Source organism: Equus asinus, chromosome 21 (assembly GCF_041296235.1).
Source record: "Equus asinus isolate D_3611 breed Donkey chromosome 21, EquAss-T2T_v2, whole genome shotgun sequence".
Taxonomy (NCBI): Eukaryota; Metazoa; Chordata; class Mammalia; order Perissodactyla; family Equidae; genus Equus; species Equus asinus.
Genome location: NC_091810.1, coordinates 82,957,430 through 82,976,047, shown reverse-complemented (window position 1 = coordinate 82,976,047; position 18,618 = coordinate 82,957,430). Strand labels below are relative to the sequence as shown.

The window sequence follows — 18,618 nt, the reverse complement described above, 5'->3', positions numbered from 1 at the left end:
CCCAGCATTTGGTCTGTTTCTGAGAATGTTCCATATGCACTTGAGAAGAATGTGTATTCTACTGCTTTTGGATGAAATGTTCTGTATATATCTATTGTCTATCTGGTCTACTGTGTCATATAAGACTGATGTTTCCTTGTTGACTTTCTGTCTGGATGATCTATCCATTGATGTACGTGGGTTGTTAAAGTCCCCTACTATTATTATGTTGCTGTCAGTTTCTCCTTTTAGGTCTTTTAATAATTGCTTTACGTATTTTGGTGCTCCTATGTTAGTTGCATATATGTTAATAACATGTCTTCTTGATGGATTGTCCCCTTTATCGTTATATACTGTCTTTGTCTCTTGTTACTTTTTTTGGCTTGAACTCTGTTTTGTGTGATATAAGTATGACTACATTCATTTTCTTTTGCCTACCATTTGCTGGAGTATCATCTTCCACCCCTTCGCTTTGAGCCTATGCTTGTCTTTAGAGCTGAGTCTCCTGAAGGTAGCTTATAGTTTTTCAATCCCTCTAGCCATTTTGTGCCTTTTGATTGGTGAGTTCAATCTATTTGCTTTTAGGGTTATTATTGATATATGAGGATTTAAGACTGTCATTTTATCTTTTGTTTTCTGATTGCTCTATATCTCCATTGTTTCTTTTCTCTTGTTTTTCTGTCTGCCGTTTTAGTTTGGTGGTTTTCTATGTTTTTCTCAGTTTTCTCTTTTTTTTGTAATTTGTGTCTCTGCTCCAAATTTTTGTTTTGTGGTTACCATGAAGTTTGTATAAAACATCTCATAGGGGGCTGGCCCCGTGGCCGAGTGGTTAAGTTCGCGCGCTCCGCTGCAGGCGGCCCAGTGTTTCGTTGGTTCGAATCCTGGGCGCGGACATGACACTGCTCATCAAACCACGCTGAGGCGGCGTCCCACATACCACAACTAGAAGGACCCACAAAGAAGAATATACAACTATGTACCGGGGGGCTTTGGGGAGAAAAAGGAAAAAATAAAATCTTAAAAAAAAAAAAAAAAATCTCATAGATAAAATAGTACTTTTTCTGCCTCATGGCAGCATATCTTCATTTGCCTATACAGGTTTCATCCTTTTTCTAATGTGCTTTTTATGATTCATTCATTGTATATTTATTAGGTGCTGGCTTGTGTTCCAACACTGGTTTAAAGATACAGAGATAAATAAGCTTCTGGTCTTGAGTAATTGAGACCCAGTGAATGGTGACAGTACAATGTGATGAGTGCTATAATAGGTGCTTTTTGAACAAACTGAGGGGCAGAAATTAAGGGAGGCTTTCTTTTGGAGGTCATATTTGAGTTGATTCTTAAAGAATAGTTTACCATGCAAGGAAGGAAGAAAGACATTCTAGAAGGAGTAAATCACAGAGGAATAAATAAGCATTGTATGTTTTGGAATGGTCAGTGTAGGTAAGAATGGAGTATGGAGTTTGTGGAGAAAGCTTAATGGTACAAAATTTTGGGGGTAGGGTGGATGGGGCCAGATTCTGAAAGGCCTTATATGTCATTTCAAAGAATTTGGATTTTAAAGGTTGCTTTGAAGGGTTTTTTGTTTTGTTTTTTTTTTTTGACAGTTTTTAGTTGCACCTTTATGAAGGATTTTGAAAAGAAAGACACATAATCAGACATGTATTTTAGAAAGATCACTTGGTGGTAGTTTGGAGGATAGACTGATTGGAGCAGGTGAAGTTGAGGTAGGAAGAGAAGCTAGAAAACTCTTGGAGTATTCAGGGTGAAAAATGATAAGAGTTCCACTAAGGCAGAAGTAGTTATGGGAGTGAATCCTAAAGGGTGGATTAGGCAGTCTTGGAAGCTATGTTCAGTGAGACACTGGAGATTGGGTGTGGAATGCTGGTGAAGAGGAGTCTGGATGGTATCAAGGTATCTGCTTTGATTTCTTGGTGAATGGTGGTAGTAGCAGCATCCAAGAGAATAAAGGATGTAGGAGGAAGAGCAGGCTTTTAGGTGAGGGTTTAGGGGAGATAAGTTCATATTTATTCATGTTCAGCTTGAGTTGTCTATGGGTTATCAAAGGAGAGATGAAATTCCTAGTAGGCAGTTAGATATGTGGGTCTGAGCTCAGGAGAGAATGATTTGAGCTGGATGTAAAGATTTGGAAATCCCTGTGTGTAAATGGTAATTAAGCCAGCTTTATGGGCAAATCACTCTGGAAGGAGTGTGTAGAGCAGTTTTTAACTTGGGTTGGTGTTGTATCTCTGCTTCAAAAGGGGAAGAGGTTCATGATCCCCATGAGATTTTGTGCAACCATTTGTGTCTGTGTGTATCATCAGATTCTCAAAGGGCTCTGTGACCCAGTAAAGATTACTGTGGAATGGAGTAAGAAGTGTAGTTCCTTGTACAGAAACATGAGGAATACAGAAATTAAGGAGGAGGTAGAACAAGAGGATGTAAAGGAGATGGAGAAGACAGTGTTGGGGGGAAGAGAGGAGAGCATTTCAAGGAAAAATGATCAGCCAGAAATGCCCATTGGTTTGGGATTAGCAATTTTTGCTTTCCTTTAGAAGACTAATTCTAGGGAAATACTTTAGCCTATGAATAACTGGAGGGAAGGTTGCTGTACAGAAGCAAGGTTTGAAGGTAGAAGTGAGAAGTGAGAGAGGGTGTGAATAAAGTTGGGTGGGTAACTGGAGAGGGAGGATGGGAGCCAGAGCATTGGAGAGGAGAAGGTTCATCTTGGAGGGAAGGTGAAAGGGTATTAGAATGTGTGTGTGTGTGTGTATATATATGTGTATGTGTATGTGTATGTTGCAGGGAGTGGGTTTGGGCAGGATGAGAGATGACGAGAGAGGGAGAATATATAAATATGTAAAGCTTCTGGTAAATTTGACAGCATGAAAACATGAGGGGAAGTGAAAATACGCAAGCTTTTATTGGGTTTTATTTTGTAACTTTTATAGAAAATTTCAGTATACAAAATAGAACTCTACCTCAACAGTTAATGATATCCAAATGCAAGGCTTCTGATATACTATAGATCTTGCCATAAAATCTTAGAATTATCAGGGGGCTGGCCTCGTGGCCGAGTGGTTAAGTTCGCGCGCTCCGCTGCAGGCGGCCCAGTGTTTCGTTGGTTCGAATCCTGGGCGCGGACATGACACTGCTCATCAAACCACGCTGAGGCGGCGTCCCACATACCACAACTAGAAGGACCCACAAAGAAGAATATACAACTATGTACCGGGGGGGCTTTGGGGAGAAAAAGGAAAAAATAAAATCTTAAAAAAAAAAAAAATCTTAGAATTATCAAATTTTAGAGCTGGAAAGAGCTTAGCTAGATATTTAAGTCACTCTATAGCTTTAAGAAATGGAGAGCCAGGTCACTTTTGTTACCGAACCAGGTTCGTTTTTTGCCCGCTGCCCGGAAATCCAAACACTGAGATGACAAGATTGCAGCAGAGAGAGTGTTTACTCACAAGGCAGCCACGTGAGGAAGCGAGAGCATGAGCCTCAGATTTGCTTCCCTGAAAATAGGGACTCAGGGATTTTTATGCGATGCGGGCAAGGTGGCCTGAAATGTGGAGAGAGGTGATTGGAAGTGAGGAGAAGTGAGGAGAGGTGAGGTAATTGATGATCTGCGCAAGTGTTGTCAGACTTTATGTCTCTTCACAGGACCCATGTTCACAAAATGGTGGTGTTAGCATGATCTGAGGGTTAAGTTTTTAGCCTCCTGACGTCAAAAGGTTGCCTCTCGGACATCTGCGCAGACCCATTTGATGAGTTGGTGGTCTCAGCCAGCCTGAAGTGGACAAGGAGTTCTAATTCCTGAAAAACAGCTCACACACCCATTACCATGGTGACCCAGGCTCCAGGGAGATGTTATCTGTAGAAGCCTAGTGGGAGTCGGATAGTATATTGCCTGAGCAGCACAGTTAACAATGGGTGGGTTAAACAGCTAAAAGCTATAATCAGTAATTGCAAAAAGGAAAAAACTGAGTACCTAGATACTTAATCATCAATGGCTGTTTGCTGGTTTCGCTTTTATAGATGCGTGATTTTTTATTACATTTTTTTCCCTCAAAATTTATCAGATTTGGACAGTTCCCAGATCCCCAATTGAGGACTGAAGGACGTCATTTTCTTAGTTGTGGGGAGTGTTGCTGGGGCTGTCAGACCTCCCTGGGAATTACCCTTGACTGAAGAGAACCCCTCACCCAAGCTCACATCCCCTTTCTGGGAGTAGCCTGTGTCCAAAGGGTAGTCCATTGAAGACCTGGCTCCCTTGCCCCAACACAGGACAGCCTTGAAGAACCATCCTAGCTTCAGAGCTCCGTCTGGGGTCATCTGAGGCCTTTGTTGTGCTTACATCCCAGCCTAACTTATTCTTCCTCTGCTCTTTCCCTTCCTCCCCTTGATAAACTTTCAGTCCACTAACCTCTCCCCCAAGAATTTGAGTGCCTAGGAACCTGACTTCCAAGGTTGATGAACTTAAAATTTCTTCGAATTTTTAACAGATTTGCTGAACTTTAAAAGATTTAATGGTTTATAGTTTTTCATGTTTATGAGAAATATCCAGGTAAATGTTGAAAGATAGAATCATCTAGTATAATGAAAGAAAATGATTAATTTGTATAGTGCCAAACATATGAAAAAAATAATTGTTAGGATATGTTTTGGGATGGAACAAAAAGAGGAATACCTTCTTGAACATGCTGAACAAAGATCTTGGCATTTAATTGACGCCCCCACCTCCCCCTTCATTGTTAGTGTTTCTGCTGTCTCATTTTTGTTACCTTTTATAAATTAAAAGTTGTCCCCCCCACCCCTCACCCCATTTGAGATCAGGCTTACATGTTTTTATTGGCTTAACTTGAGAAAATTTAAAATATGGACAAGATTTTTTTCATTTTTGGTCATACTGTAGAGAATGGAAACGTATGAAGCGTATTTGAAACAAATATGGTTAGATTGAGTCTTCATGAGAAAAGTCTTGCCCTCATGGTGCAGGAAAGATTTCCTTAGCAGAATCTAAGACTACATTCCTGAACAAAATACTTCAGGATTTTCTATCTGCAACATTTGAGAGTGCCTTTCCAAGAGCAGGTGTATCACTTGTCATCATTCAGTCAAATGTTTTGTCATTGCTTAAGTTACTGTCCTGTCTTGGATCCAAGAGCTTCAGAGCAGTGTGATTTGGCTGGCAACAAAAGTTTTCACTCTTAATAAAGCTTTTTCCCCCCACATCGTCTTTGGTATTTCTCCTATATATGTGACTATAGATAAACTTAGGTGGTCAGTAAAGTTATCTGGGCCATTTGGGAAGGAATGACTGGCAAAAAGTATGTTATCTCAGTCAATAGTGATTGCTGAGGAAATTGGCTTTAGAATCAGTAAGAAAATTGAACCTAGAAAACTTATTTAAGAACTCTACTTTTTTGAGCACTTTAAGATAACTAGTTAGTGCTATTTTCTTAAGTTTCTTTACTTTAGTAATGATTTTAACAAAATCTCATGGAATATAATTATTCCTTTTTTTTTTTTTAAGATTGGCACCTGAGTTAACATCTGTTGCCAGTCTTTTTTTTTTTTTCTCTTCTTCTTTTTCTCCCCAGAGCCCCCCAGGACATAGTTACACATTCTAATTGTAGGTCCTTCTGGTTTTGCTATGTGGGGTGCAGCCTTAGCGTGGCCTGATGAGCGGTACCATGTCCGTGCCCAGTAACCAAACTGGCGAAACCCTGGGCTGCTGAAGCAGAGCGCATGAACTTAACCACTTGGCCACGGGGCCAGCCCCTAGAAATATATCTTTTATGGTATCTCTTCTGTTTCATGTTGCGTGGATTATCAGTAAAAGCAGAAAACTGCTGCCTGTCTTTTGTAGGATCCCATGTATTTTATAGCTGTTGGGTTCTGTACTGTCTTTATTTTTCTCTTTCATTATTTTGGTAAAACTGGTTGAGGTATTATTACAAAGAATGATTACCCCCCCCCCCCCCCCGGCCTTTCCAGGTACTTTTCCATATATCTCATATGTCTAAGTATTATAAGACTTATCTGAATCTCTTTTGTGGATTCCTTGACCATTTAATATTCTAGTTTCCAAGAATGCTTCTTGGAGAAATAGTATGATGTTTTAATTATTAACTGTGTCCTGCCTGTGTGCATTTTTTTTCTTTCTGATAGTGGCATTTCAGGATGATGTTCATGTGAATCTTGGCTAATTTTTCCTCATCCTTAAGTCTCATGTTATCAACAACAAATAAGATTTATATAAAATTACTTGCATTATTTGAGGTTGTTGATTAGGCAATCCTTGTTGCTGAAATAGAAGCTTTACCAGGAGAAGGAATTCTGGAGAGGGGGTGGTGGTAAATACAGAATGTTTTGATTCTGATAAATGCTCTTTTTGTGCATATGCCATTTAAGTTAGAATTATATGATGCATTTTTGTTAAGTGCCAAAATTAAGCCATTGAGATAGTTTAATTCCATTTAAACCATTTTCCGTTTTTGTCAGTTTTCATTTTACTGAAATTATTTTCATTGGGATCATTTCTTTTCCATGTAAACTTTAAAATGAGGATTTGATTCTTTAGTCTCTTTGTTGTTGTTCATGTCTTGATTTGTCCATGTTACATTTTAAGCTATTGTAGCTTTTGCCATTGTTGATTTTATTTTATAATCATTATTATTGCCAGGTTCATTGTTCACAGGATCATTTTTTAGTCATTAACAAGTTTTGCTAAACGTGTTAGCTATTACCAGTTTTATTTTTTCTTGGCTCCCTCCCCTCCACCCCTTAAACTTAATTTCCCCCCAGTAATCTGGTCAAAATATTAGTGAAGTTGAACGCCATCACTATTAAAATGGAGAATCAAAAGATCTTGCTTCAGAAGTGATTAAGACATGATTTACTTGTTAGTCTGCATGTCAACATGAAATTTATAGTATGGTCACCTTTACCAATGGTATTTTGAAGTGAATGAATTACCACTTGCCTTATTCAAAATTGGCATCAGTTATGTATTCAGAAAAGTTTTCCCAGAGACTAATGATGTTCTCATTGTTTGCTCATGCTAAGGAGAAGTGCCTTTCCCTTGTATGGTGAAAGCGGCGAGCTTATTTGAGACCCGGTTATAGTTTGTTTGCTTATTTATTTTGGTGCTGTGGGTCTTTCTCTCAAACTTAAGCTGCTCTGTAAATCTTGATGCTGGCAGTGATTCTTGTCAGGGGTAGGGGTAAAGTGCATGGCAGCCAATCCAAGTACTAACTTTGGTATATTAATACTGTCAAGTAATGATTTGAATGATCTCTTTTAAATCTGTTTAATAAAAGGAAAGTTTTATGGCTGAAAAAGCATGTTTATTGAGGGGCTGGCCCCATGGCAAAGTGGTTAAAGTTCTGTGCGCTCTGCTTCGCTGGCCGGTGTTCAGGTTCATGAGTCTGGATCCCTGTTGTGGACCTACTCCACTCATCAGCCATGCTGTGGAGGCATCCCACATACAAAATAGGGGGAGATTGGGACAGCTCTTCCTCGAGCAAAAAAAGAAAAAAAAAAGGAAGATTGGCAATGGATATTAGTTCAGGGTGCATCTTCCTCACCAAAAAAAAAAAAGCATGTTTACTGAGAAAAGTATAACTTACAATTCTTTTTGCTGGCTGAATTTGAGCCCTTTGCTAGGGCAATGCATTGTGGTTACATAAGAAAATGCACTTGGTAGTGATTTATACTGATGTATGTAGAAATGAATTGATGTTGTCTGGCATTTACTTTGAAATACTTAACAAAAGATGGGTAGATGAAGCAAATGTGGCATAATCTTGATAATTATTGAATCTGGTGATAGGTATATGGAGGTTAATCATGCTAATTTCTGATTTTGTCTTTTTGAAAATTTCCATGATAAAAAGTTTGACAAAATAAAGAGCATTACAAAAACCTGGTGTTAAATATTTTATTAAATTAATTGTCAACAGTTATGTATTCCCAGAAATTCCCAGAATTACCATTGTGGTAATCTGAAACTTAAGTTTTTCTCAAATTCTAATTGGCTGGCTTGGGGATGGGAAAAATTAAGAAGAGAGAGAGTAAATAAGGAATTGGTAACTTTTTAAAAGTGAGGAGTAAAAATGAATAGTCTTTAGTTTTTTTAGGGTCAATATAGCATCATTTAATATTGTCTTAACAGGGCACGTACTATCAGATTGATTTAGTTACAAGACAATTTGTTTTATGTATGAAAGGTAGTTCCTGTGATACATTGCAGATTAAGGATTCAAGGCAATGTAGTCTTGTCATGAACTATAAATTTTTCAAATCTGAGGATGTGTATTTTGAACAAGTCTTTTTTTGTACTTGAGTGTGAAACTATATGGAACATGATCTAAGCTAAAATAAATTAAACCTGTCTCCAAACACTCCGCAGTTTTTTTAGAACAGTCTACCAGTGAGTGACATGTTTCCCCTTGACTCAGATTGCCCATCCAGTTTATTTTCTAGGATAAGGTGTATTTTTACAATTTAAAAAGTGTTATCTGAGATTTCTTAATTTTAGGGGGAAGAATCTCCTTAAGGACAGACAGTAGGTATATGGTTAACATTTATCCTAGCTCTAAGAAAGCCCCTGAATTTTTTTCTGTGTTGTTCATATCACTGGATCTGCCTTTGTTGTGAGGTGTAAAATTAGGACGGTTAGCTGGGTGCATGAAACAGGTTTGCCTCTAGGTATCTTTAATGGTTGATTAAAGTTTCAAATATTTGTGTTTGGGAATGGTTGGGGAATCCAATAGGTAACATGAGGCCAGGTAATGGAAGTTCTTAACTCAGTGATGGAATCATGAATCAGTAAGTGATAATTTCTGTGTTTTCTCTAGCCTATTTTCAGTTCTCAATGTTAGACATACTGGTCAATGACAGACCGCATATATGACGGTGGTCCCATAAGATTAGTATCATGTAGCCTAGGTATGTAGTAGGCTATACCATCTAGATTTGTGTAAGTACACTCTATGCTGCTCGCACAGTGATGAAATTGCCTAACGACAGATTTCTCAGAACGCATCCCCGTTAAGCAACGCATGATTATTATATGTATTCTTCATACTTCAGAATACAAAGCTATATAGGGTGCAAGTCCTTTAAGGTGCTTAGTAGTTAGGGGATGTTTTGACTGACATGACTGGTGAAAAAATCATCAGTGATGGAATGAAGGCAAGAACAGGTAATCCTTACTTATCATTCAGCTTGTATGATTTGCAGATCATTAGGGGTTATAAAATGATGACCTTCAAATTATATCATTCTTTCTTTTATTAGCTGCATTATTCCTATTAAAGAGAAAATTCTCATTTGTGATTTGATAGTTCATATATATTAAATCAGAATAAATACTTGATTCTTGCTCTTCATTTACCAGTTTTCAAACTGATGAGCTGGTTCACTAGCATCCTGAAACTCGTTTTCTTTCTTTGTTTCTTTTAAATGAACTCAGAAATTTGAACATTTTAGATGTGCTTCATTCCATTGCATTTATGCATGCTGAAATTTTCTCATCTTTGGCCAGTGGGAACCTCTTCAGGTTTGCTCCTGAGTCCCTTTAACACTCTCTTGATCTTTTATAGTTTCCTTGCTTTCTGGCATAACGAGGTAATCAAAACTCATTTTGTCTAATTTATGTCACATATCTGGAATCAACCATTTGTCCAAGAAACCCTGATTCCTTTGAATAGGAAATTGTTTTTCAATATCATTATCTGAGTTCATTGCTACTGGACTTGATCCCTTGCTTCCAGGCCTTTTCAGTGTATTGTCCTAGGAAATAGGTATATTTAAGATGAAAACATGAGTTCATACTGACAAGTCCAACTGAAATTGAGGACTGTAGGATTTTTTACTTAACTTTTTCTGTCTTACAACTTTCTTCCTTCCTCTTACTAAAAAATAGTCCAGATTCTCAATGACATCAACATTTACTTTATCCCACAAAAGACACAAACACTTTTATAATAACTACCAGCACTGCCACCAACAATGTGATTACTGAAAACCAAAAAAAAGGAGCGTATAAGGATTGGAGTCACTTTTCTGTGTTATAAAGTCACTTAAAATAGTTAATTGCTGAATGGTTAAACTATCAATTTGATATATAAAATTTTAGTTGTTTCATTTTGCTTTTGATTTTTTGAGATTTCCTTAAAATTTTAGTTTTGTTATATAATTACGTAAAATATTTGCATCATTTGAAAGTTAAAAGCTACGAAATAGGTTAAACTCAGAATAGTCTAGTCTTAATCCCTGTTCACTTAACTTTGTTCAGTCTCTCCTTCCCAATAGGTAATGTATTTTTTTAACCTTATGGTTTATCCTTTTAACTGTATACATAAATGTCTATATCTCTATACATTCATATCTCCTCTGCCTTTCCTTAGGTTAAGTCAAGGGTACTCTAAGATATTCCTGCATTGGGTAGAAGGTTGGCTCCAACTACTGGGCCTTCCTTGTCTAAATTTTTTTTTAAATTTTAGAGTTGCACAACCATCGCCACGATATAACGTTAGAACATTTTCATCATCCCCAAAATTCCATTGTGCCTATTTACAGTTAACCCCTGCTCCCACTTCTACCTCTAGGCAACCACTATTTCTGCTTTTCCGTCATTTCTAGACATTTTTATATAAATAAGATAATATAGTAATGTACTGTTTTGTATCTGGGTTCTCTCACTTAGCATAATGTTTTTGAAGTTCATCATATTGTGGTATATACCAGTAGTTTGTTCTTTTAATTGCTGAGCAGCATTCTATTTTATCAATATGTATACTGCATCTTGTTAACTCACTAGTTGATGGACTTTGGGATTATTTCCAGTTTTTGTCTAATATGAATCGTGCTGCTATGCACACTCACATACATCTCTTTATATGGACATATATTTTCTTTTCTCTTTGAGTAGGTTCCTAGGATTAGAATTGCTGGTTTGTATGGCAAATGTATATTTAACTGTTTAAGAAACTACCAAACTGTTTTCCAGTATGATTACCCTTTGTATTCTCACCAGTAATGTAGAAGGGTTCCAGTTTCTCCACATCTCTGTCAACTCTTGGTATAGTCTGTCATTTTGAATTTATCCATTCTAATAGGTATGTAGCAGTATGCCATGGTTTTACTTTCCTTAATAACTAATGATATTGAGAATATTTTCATGTGCTTAGTAGACATTCATATATTTTCTTTGGTGAAATGTGTATTTAAATCTTTCGCCCACTTTAAATTGAGTTGTCTTACTGATTTGTAGGAAGTTTTTAAAATATATCATGATATAAGCCCTTTATCAGATATGTGATTTGCAAATGTTTTTCCCCCAATCTATGGATTATCTTTTCATTTTCTTAATGGTGTTTTTTGAGGCACAGGTTTTTGATTTTGTGGGAATCCATTTTACAGTTTTTCCCCTTTTGTGGATTATGCATTTGATGTCACATTTAGCACTTTGCCCAAAGTCACGATTTTCTCCTGTGTTTTCTTCTAAAATTTTAACTCTTAACATTTAGGTGTCTATGATCCATTTTGAATTAATATTTGTGTATGTTGGGAGGTAAGGATCTAAGTTCTTTTTTTCTTTTTGTCATTTGGATATCAAATTGTCCCACATGGTGTATTAAAAATACTCTCTTTTCCCTATTGAATTATCTGGGCACTCTGGTCACACAAATTGATCAACCATAAATGTAAGAATTTCCTTTTTGGACTCTTCTGTTCCCTCGATTTATATGCCTATGCTGTTGCCATACCACACTGTCTTGATTAATGAGGCTTTATAGAAGGTTTTGAAATTTGGTAGTGTAAGTCCTCCAACTTTGTTGTTGTTTTTCAGAATTGTTTTGACTATCCTAGGTCGTCTTATTTCATATGAATTTTAGAATCAGTTTGTTAATTTCTTTAAAAAAGGCCACCTGGGATTTTCATAAGGATTACATTGACTTTATAGATCAACTTGGGGAAAATTGCCATCCTGTTTGAGGTCTCTCTGTCTAACGTGGGCTTGTGCAACCTCAGGCTAGTAAGAGTTGAGCTGTTTGCCCTCCTAAACTGGCTAGCCTCAGAGAAGTCACTACCAGAGATAATGCGTCTGGTCCTATGCATTCCCTACTGTGCTAAGTGGAATGAGACTCCTTTCACCACAGCAGCTTCTGGTCCTCACAGGGTAACACTGATGGAGCTGGGTGATATGGGAGAACTGGGCAGCCCCAGACCAGAACACTACAAATTCCCACTGTCCTTACCTGAAATTCATCGGTTTTTCAAACAAAACGATTCTCAGATGCTTTTATGTCTTTGGTTGTGAAAATGACCTTCTTTGTAAAAAATTTTTAGGTTTATAGTTGCTTTTAAGGGAGAGAGTTTGCTGGTTTCACTTGCCTATAGCCAGAAGTTCCTTCTCTCACACATGCTTGATTCTTAAATTATGTATTGTGTATGAGGAAACAGGTGCTGCTTTGAGTTAATTACTAACCTTTTGTCCTGAATTGGGAACCAAGGAACAGTTGCTTCTCCGCAGGGTAAGGATGGAGATAGAGACTGGTCTAGTTGCTTTTCCCTTCCTGGTTCTTATATATAGGTCATTTATAATGGGACTTATATTAAGTTGGGGAACCACTTTCACTTTTATATTGTCTTGCTGTACTTAGGATGCTTGTGGTTTATGACCATGGTCATTTTGTATTCTGATATCAGAAGAATTTGAGATCAGTATTAATGCCCTGTTTTTTTTCTTTTAGTACATTTAAACATAATTCTTTTTCCATTGTCATTGTGTTTTGATTTTCTGTAGGAGAATTTGAGTTTAGTAGTATTCCCCTTTTTATTTTAATAAATGAATGTAATTCTTTTTCATCGTAACCACATTTTGATCTCTTTCCTTAATTTATTATGATTAGTATATATACAATAAGATGGTTTGAAATTTTATTTTTTTCTGTGACATTGCCTTTGTACTGATTGATTAATGTCCTCAAACTATGTTCAGTGAGGGCAGGGAGTAAGTCTCTCTTGCTCGTGTTTTTTTCCCAGAGTCTAACACAAAATAAACAACCAGTATGACTTTGTTCAGTATGTTGTAGCATTACCATATTGTGTTAGGTTGAGGTCTCCAGGGTTTTAAGCCTAGGTTGTGCTTTTGGTGATTGATCTCCACCTCTTTATAGCCTTTGGAGAAGAGGATAAGAAAGTGGACCAGAACATACTGTTTAGGGGAGAAACACAGAATCAAGAAGATTCTGGTTTGAGATAATGGATTGGGGAATTTGGCACGGAAGTGAAGTGACCTATTGAATATTTTTCTGTCTCCTGTAAGATACATTTTTTGGTTATCTGGTCTGGTGAGTTTAACCCATCTCAATTTTTATAGATTACTTATAATCTGATCTTAACTTCAGTATATGAAATTGTAAATTTATTTTACTAAAATCTTTGCTTTCCTCCTTTTTCCCCTCTTAGGACATTTGCTACAAGATCCTATTGCACCCACCAACTCCACCTGCCAACACTATGTCTGCAAAACTTGTAAAGGCAAGAAAATGATGATGAAACCTTCATGTAGCTGGTGCAAAGACTATGAGCAGTTTGAGGAAAACAAGCAGTTAAGCATCCTAGTGAACTGCTACAAAAAACTATGCGAATATATAACACAGACTACTTTGGCACGGGATATAATAGAAGCAGTCGACTGTTCTTCTGATATTTTGGCTTTGCTTAATGATGGATCATTGTTTTGTGAGGAGACAGAAAAGCCCTCAGATTCATCCTTTACTTTGTGTTTGACACATTCCCCTTTACCTTCGACCTCAGAACCTACAACTGATCCTCAAGCTAGTTTATCTCCAATATCTGAAAGCACCCTCAGCATTGCTATTGGCAGTTCTGTTATCAATGGTTTGCCTACTTATAATGGGCTTTCAATAGATAGATTTGGTATAAATATTCCTTCACCTGAACATTCAAATACGATTGATGTATGTAACACTGTTGACATAAAAACTGAGGATCTGTCTGACAGCTTGCCACCTGTCTGTGACACGGTAGCCACTGATTTGTGCTCCACGGGCATTGATATCTGCAGTTTCAGTGAAGATATAAAGCCTGGTGACTCTCTATTACTGAGTGTTGAGGAAGTACTTCGCAGCTTAGAAACTGTTTCAAATACAGAGGTTTGTTGCCCTAATTTGCAGCCCAACTTGGAAGCCACTGTATCCAACGGACCTTTTCTGCAGCTTTCTTCCCAATCTCTTAGCCATAATGTTTTTATGTCCACCAGTCCTGCACTTCATGGGTTATCATGTACAGCAGCAACTCCGAAGGTAGCAAAATTGAATAGAAAACGATCCAGATCAGAAAGTGACAGTGAGAAGGTTCAGCCACTTCCAATTTCTACCATTATCCGAGGCCCAACATTGGGGGCATCTGCTCCTGTGACAGTGAAACGGGAAAGCAAAATTTCTCTTCAACCTATAGCAACTGTTCCCAATGGAGGCACAACGCCCAAAATCAGCAAAACTGTACTTTTATCTACTAAAAACATGAAAAAGAGTCATGAACATGGATCCAAGAAATCTCACTCTAAAACCAAGCCAGGTATTCTTAAAAAAGACAAAACAGTAAAGGAAAAGATTCCTAGTCATCATTTTATGCCAGGAAGTCCTACCAAGACTGTGTATAAAAAGCCCCAAGAAAAGAAAGGGTGTAAATGTGGGCGTGCTACTCAAAATCCAAGTGTTCTTACATGCCGCGGCCAACGCTGCCCTTGCTACTCTAACCGCAAAGCCTGCTTAGATTGTATATGTCGTGGCTGCCAAAACTCCTATATGGCCAATGGGGAAAAGAAGCTGGAGGCATTTGCTGTGCCAGAAAAGGCCTTGGAGCAGACCAGGCTCACTTTGGGCATTAATGTGACTAGCATTGCTGTGCGCAATGCTAGTACTAGCACCAGTGTAATTAATGTCACAGGGTCCCCAGTAACGACGTTTTTAGCTGCCAGTACACATGATGATAAAAGTTTGGATGAAGCTATAGACATGAGATTCGACTGTTAAGTCAGTGGGTCTTTAAACCTACCTCTGGTAGGGAAATAGCTACAGTTTTACGGCAGCTATGGTTTTGTTGGTTTAACTTGCCGGAGCTCCTGCATATAGATCACTTGTATCAAGTGTTTTCATTGCTAAGTTATGTGTGTTAGTGTCGGGGAAATAGTTTGCAGATAATGGAGGAGTAACCCTACAACTATATGTCCTTAGTTCTTACAGAACCTCATAGTTTGAGAACAAATGCTGATGCAACTGATTTATACAAAATGAACTTTGGCAAGGAAAATAACATTAACCTCATTGTTTATGGTCATGCTTTGTGCATAATCAAAGTTTATGATTAAATGTAAGGAAGTGGTATCTAGTCAGTCCATAAAGATTGTGCTAATTTTTTGTGAAAAAGTAGCCATTAGTTTGTTCAGGAGACTCAGTGCTGCCTTCACATGCCATTGATGTTTCTCCTGTCAAAAAGCTGATGTGTCCAGCTCAACCTTTGTGCTGACGTAATACCATTTCTGATCATGGAAATTGGCTACTGGTGTATGTAGCAGTTCTTAAATCAGCAGTATTATGAAAGAAAATTTGCCCCCATTAGAATGTTGAATAAATCTGTCTTTTAAAAGTGAACAAACTTGAAATTCTATCAGACTGCAGATGTTTAGGTGTTCATGCTACAAAACTCTTCTGAGTTGAGTCCCTTTTTTAGTTAAGTCTGACTCATTTGTAGAGAAAAATTCTAAATCCTTCCTTCACTTTGAGCAATGTTCTAATTAGATAAATGAAGTGGAGAAGAGCAGTTTTATTCTGAAGGTAATTGAATTTAGACTATATGTGACAGAATTTTAAAAAAATTATAAAAATGTTTTATTTAGAAATTGAGATTTATTTAAAATAATTTTGGAATAATGCCCCAAAACTTATCCAGATTTATGCATTGTACTTATTGCCATTGGCCACTTCTTTGATTTTTTGTTTCCTCTAATAGTTTGCCACAGATTTTGTTTTGAATATGCTTTTTTTTTTTAATAGGGTGCTATTCGTTATAAAGGCTTCTTTATAGAGGCCTAATAAAAATGCCTTTTTATGAAGCCTGTGCATTTAGGTAGGTTTGAAGCTAGGAGGATTTTCTTTAGAATGCTCTTTTGCATGTAAAGCACAAACAATGTTTCAGTTTAAATGCACTTCTTCTCTTTAATTTTTATGGGGAAGACAAGTGAGTCACAAACATTCTGTTGAAGGGAAATCTAGTCAGTTGCTTGAAAGAGCACAGCCCAGATAAAACAAGGACTGACTAGGTTGTAAAGAAATGACCTTAGATTTAAAAGAAGAGTTGCTGCTTTGACAGTGCTTATTTAAAGAAAAATACTGCTGGAAAATTTCCAATTTCTACTACGTTCACCATCTCTCGTGAGATCTGACATATGTTGAAGTTATGTTTTGATTTGGCACACAGCATGTTCAATGATGGTTACTCACCTAGTACAAGACATGGAGAAGAAACCTTTGGACACAGAGCAGATGACACCTCCTTCTGTTTTGTAGTGTATCCTGGTGTCATTTTCTGTGAATGTGGTCAGGTAGAGTTGTTTTTGTTGTTGTTGGGCTTTTTTTTTTTTTTTTTGTCTCTTTTGGTGGGGTGGGGGTGGGCTAAAGCCATAGGAAGAAAAATGTGATGTACGTGTCCAGTATGTACTATTTTGTTTTTGTTTTGCAAGAAGAGTTGAACTATTTTTGATAACAAGAGTAAATGGTGGAAAATGCTTCTTAGTTGTCTTGTCTTTATTTGCTTTCCAAGTTTTGGAATTTTATTTAATTCCTTTAAGCGTTAGCAGTGTCTTATGAAACATGTATTTGCCTAAAGTTTGTAACAGTTTTGTGTTGAACCCAGATGCCCTGCAATATAAACTTGTAAATCTGTTCTTTATTCACTAATGATCACTGCAAAAATGACTAGATATGAGATTGTACACATGGATGATTAGGATATATTTTGCAAATCTCCCGAACTTTCCTATGATCTTAAAATTCATAGAGTACTTTATTGCTTCCCAAGTTTGATAATCTTAGTTTTGTGTTTTTTTGATGCATGGGAGGTTGGCAATATAGACAAAGTGGAAATCATTAGTATGTGAGGGCCTTGATTGTTATGTAATATTGCCAATGATGAATTCAGGTTGTTTTTAGCACAAGTTTCTCTTTTTTATGCTGGTATTCTCACTGCCACATTTTTGGAAACCTGTATTACACCTTAAATCTATCAATAAATGTTAGTTTTCTAATTCTATGTTGTAGAATACTGAGGAGTGTGGGATAGCATGCTCTGAATGGCCTATATTATATACGTTTGGGGAAGAATAATTACAGTGCCTTGATTTTTACATTGTTTTTCTTTATGAGTTATTTAGGAATGCTAACGGCTAACTAGGGATGATTAAGAAATTATTACTGAAGTAACTGGATTTACTTCATCAGGATTTGAAAACACCAAAACGATAACAGCATTTAATATGACACATATTCAATTCTTTTGAGTCCTTGTTTTTAACATAAATGATCAGATCATCTTTCACCTTAGGTGATAGAAGGTTTAGAAGCTGACTGATTATCTTTTTGGTTAGCTTCATTAAGTCTACATTTCCAAGCAGAGGTGTAATATGGTCCTAGGATAAAGAACTCCTTTTTTTTGGCTGGGGGCGGGGCGGGGGGAAGGAGCAGTAATAGCCCTGAGCTAACATCTGCCACCAACCTTTCTCTTTTTTTTTGAGGAAGATTAGCCCTGAGCTAACATTCATGCCCATCTTCCTCCACTTTCTATGTGGGATGCCTACCACAGCATGGCTTGCCAAGCGGTGCCATGTCCACACCTGGGATCTGAACTGGCGAACCCCGGGCTGCCAAAGCAGAATGTATGAACTTAACTGCTGCGCCACTGGGCCTGCCCCCCAACCTTCCTCTTTTTCCTGAGGAAGACTGGCCCTGAGCTAACATCCGTGCCCGTCTTCCTCCACTTTTTATATGGGGGACGCCTGCCACAGCATGGCTTGACAAATGGTGCGTAGGTCTGCACCCGGGATCTGGCAAACCCCGGGCTGCTGAAGTAGAATGTGCAAATTTAACTGCTGCGCCACCGGGCTGACCCCAAGAATTCCTTTTATTTCACTGTGTTTTTAGTTTTCTTAAAACAATTCTATGGTGACCTTGCTGAAGAAAGTAAGTTTTACAACAGATGAAAAATAAAATTTCCTTTCCCATATCATAGATAACAAATATAAAAAACTAAATTCAAAGTATAGTATTGGAATCTAATACTTGGTTGGTATTTTTTCTCCCTTCTTTTTAAAAAGTTAAGTTTTACATACCCAAATAACAATCAATTATGCATTCTTGTAAAAGAATAAGGCTAAAGGTCTTTTTGATCCCTGTGAACCCCTCAATCCCAAACCCTGGTCCTCCTCCCTATCCCCAGAGGAAATCAGTTCTCAGTATGAGGTGTTATCCTTCCAGATCTTTCTTTATATTTTCCCAGGGGTTGAAAGAGTTATTCTCTTTGAAACTCAAGCTTGTTTACACT

General features: G+C 37.4%; 1 protein-coding gene across 1 annotated transcript in view; it reads left to right on the top strand.

Annotated features, from left to right (window-relative positions):
* Positions 1–17,313, top strand: part of MSL2 (MSL complex subunit 2) — a 35,392-nt gene extending 18,079 nt beyond the window's left edge. The window contains exon 2 of the mRNA XM_014828732.3: positions 13,465–17,313. Within this exon, the coding sequence (XP_014684218.1) occupies positions 13,465–15,056 (1,592 nt within the window). The 3' untranslated portion in view covers positions 15,057–17,313. The remainder of the gene's footprint in view (positions 1–13,464) is intronic.
* Positions 17,314–18,618: the final 1,305 nt, after the last annotated feature.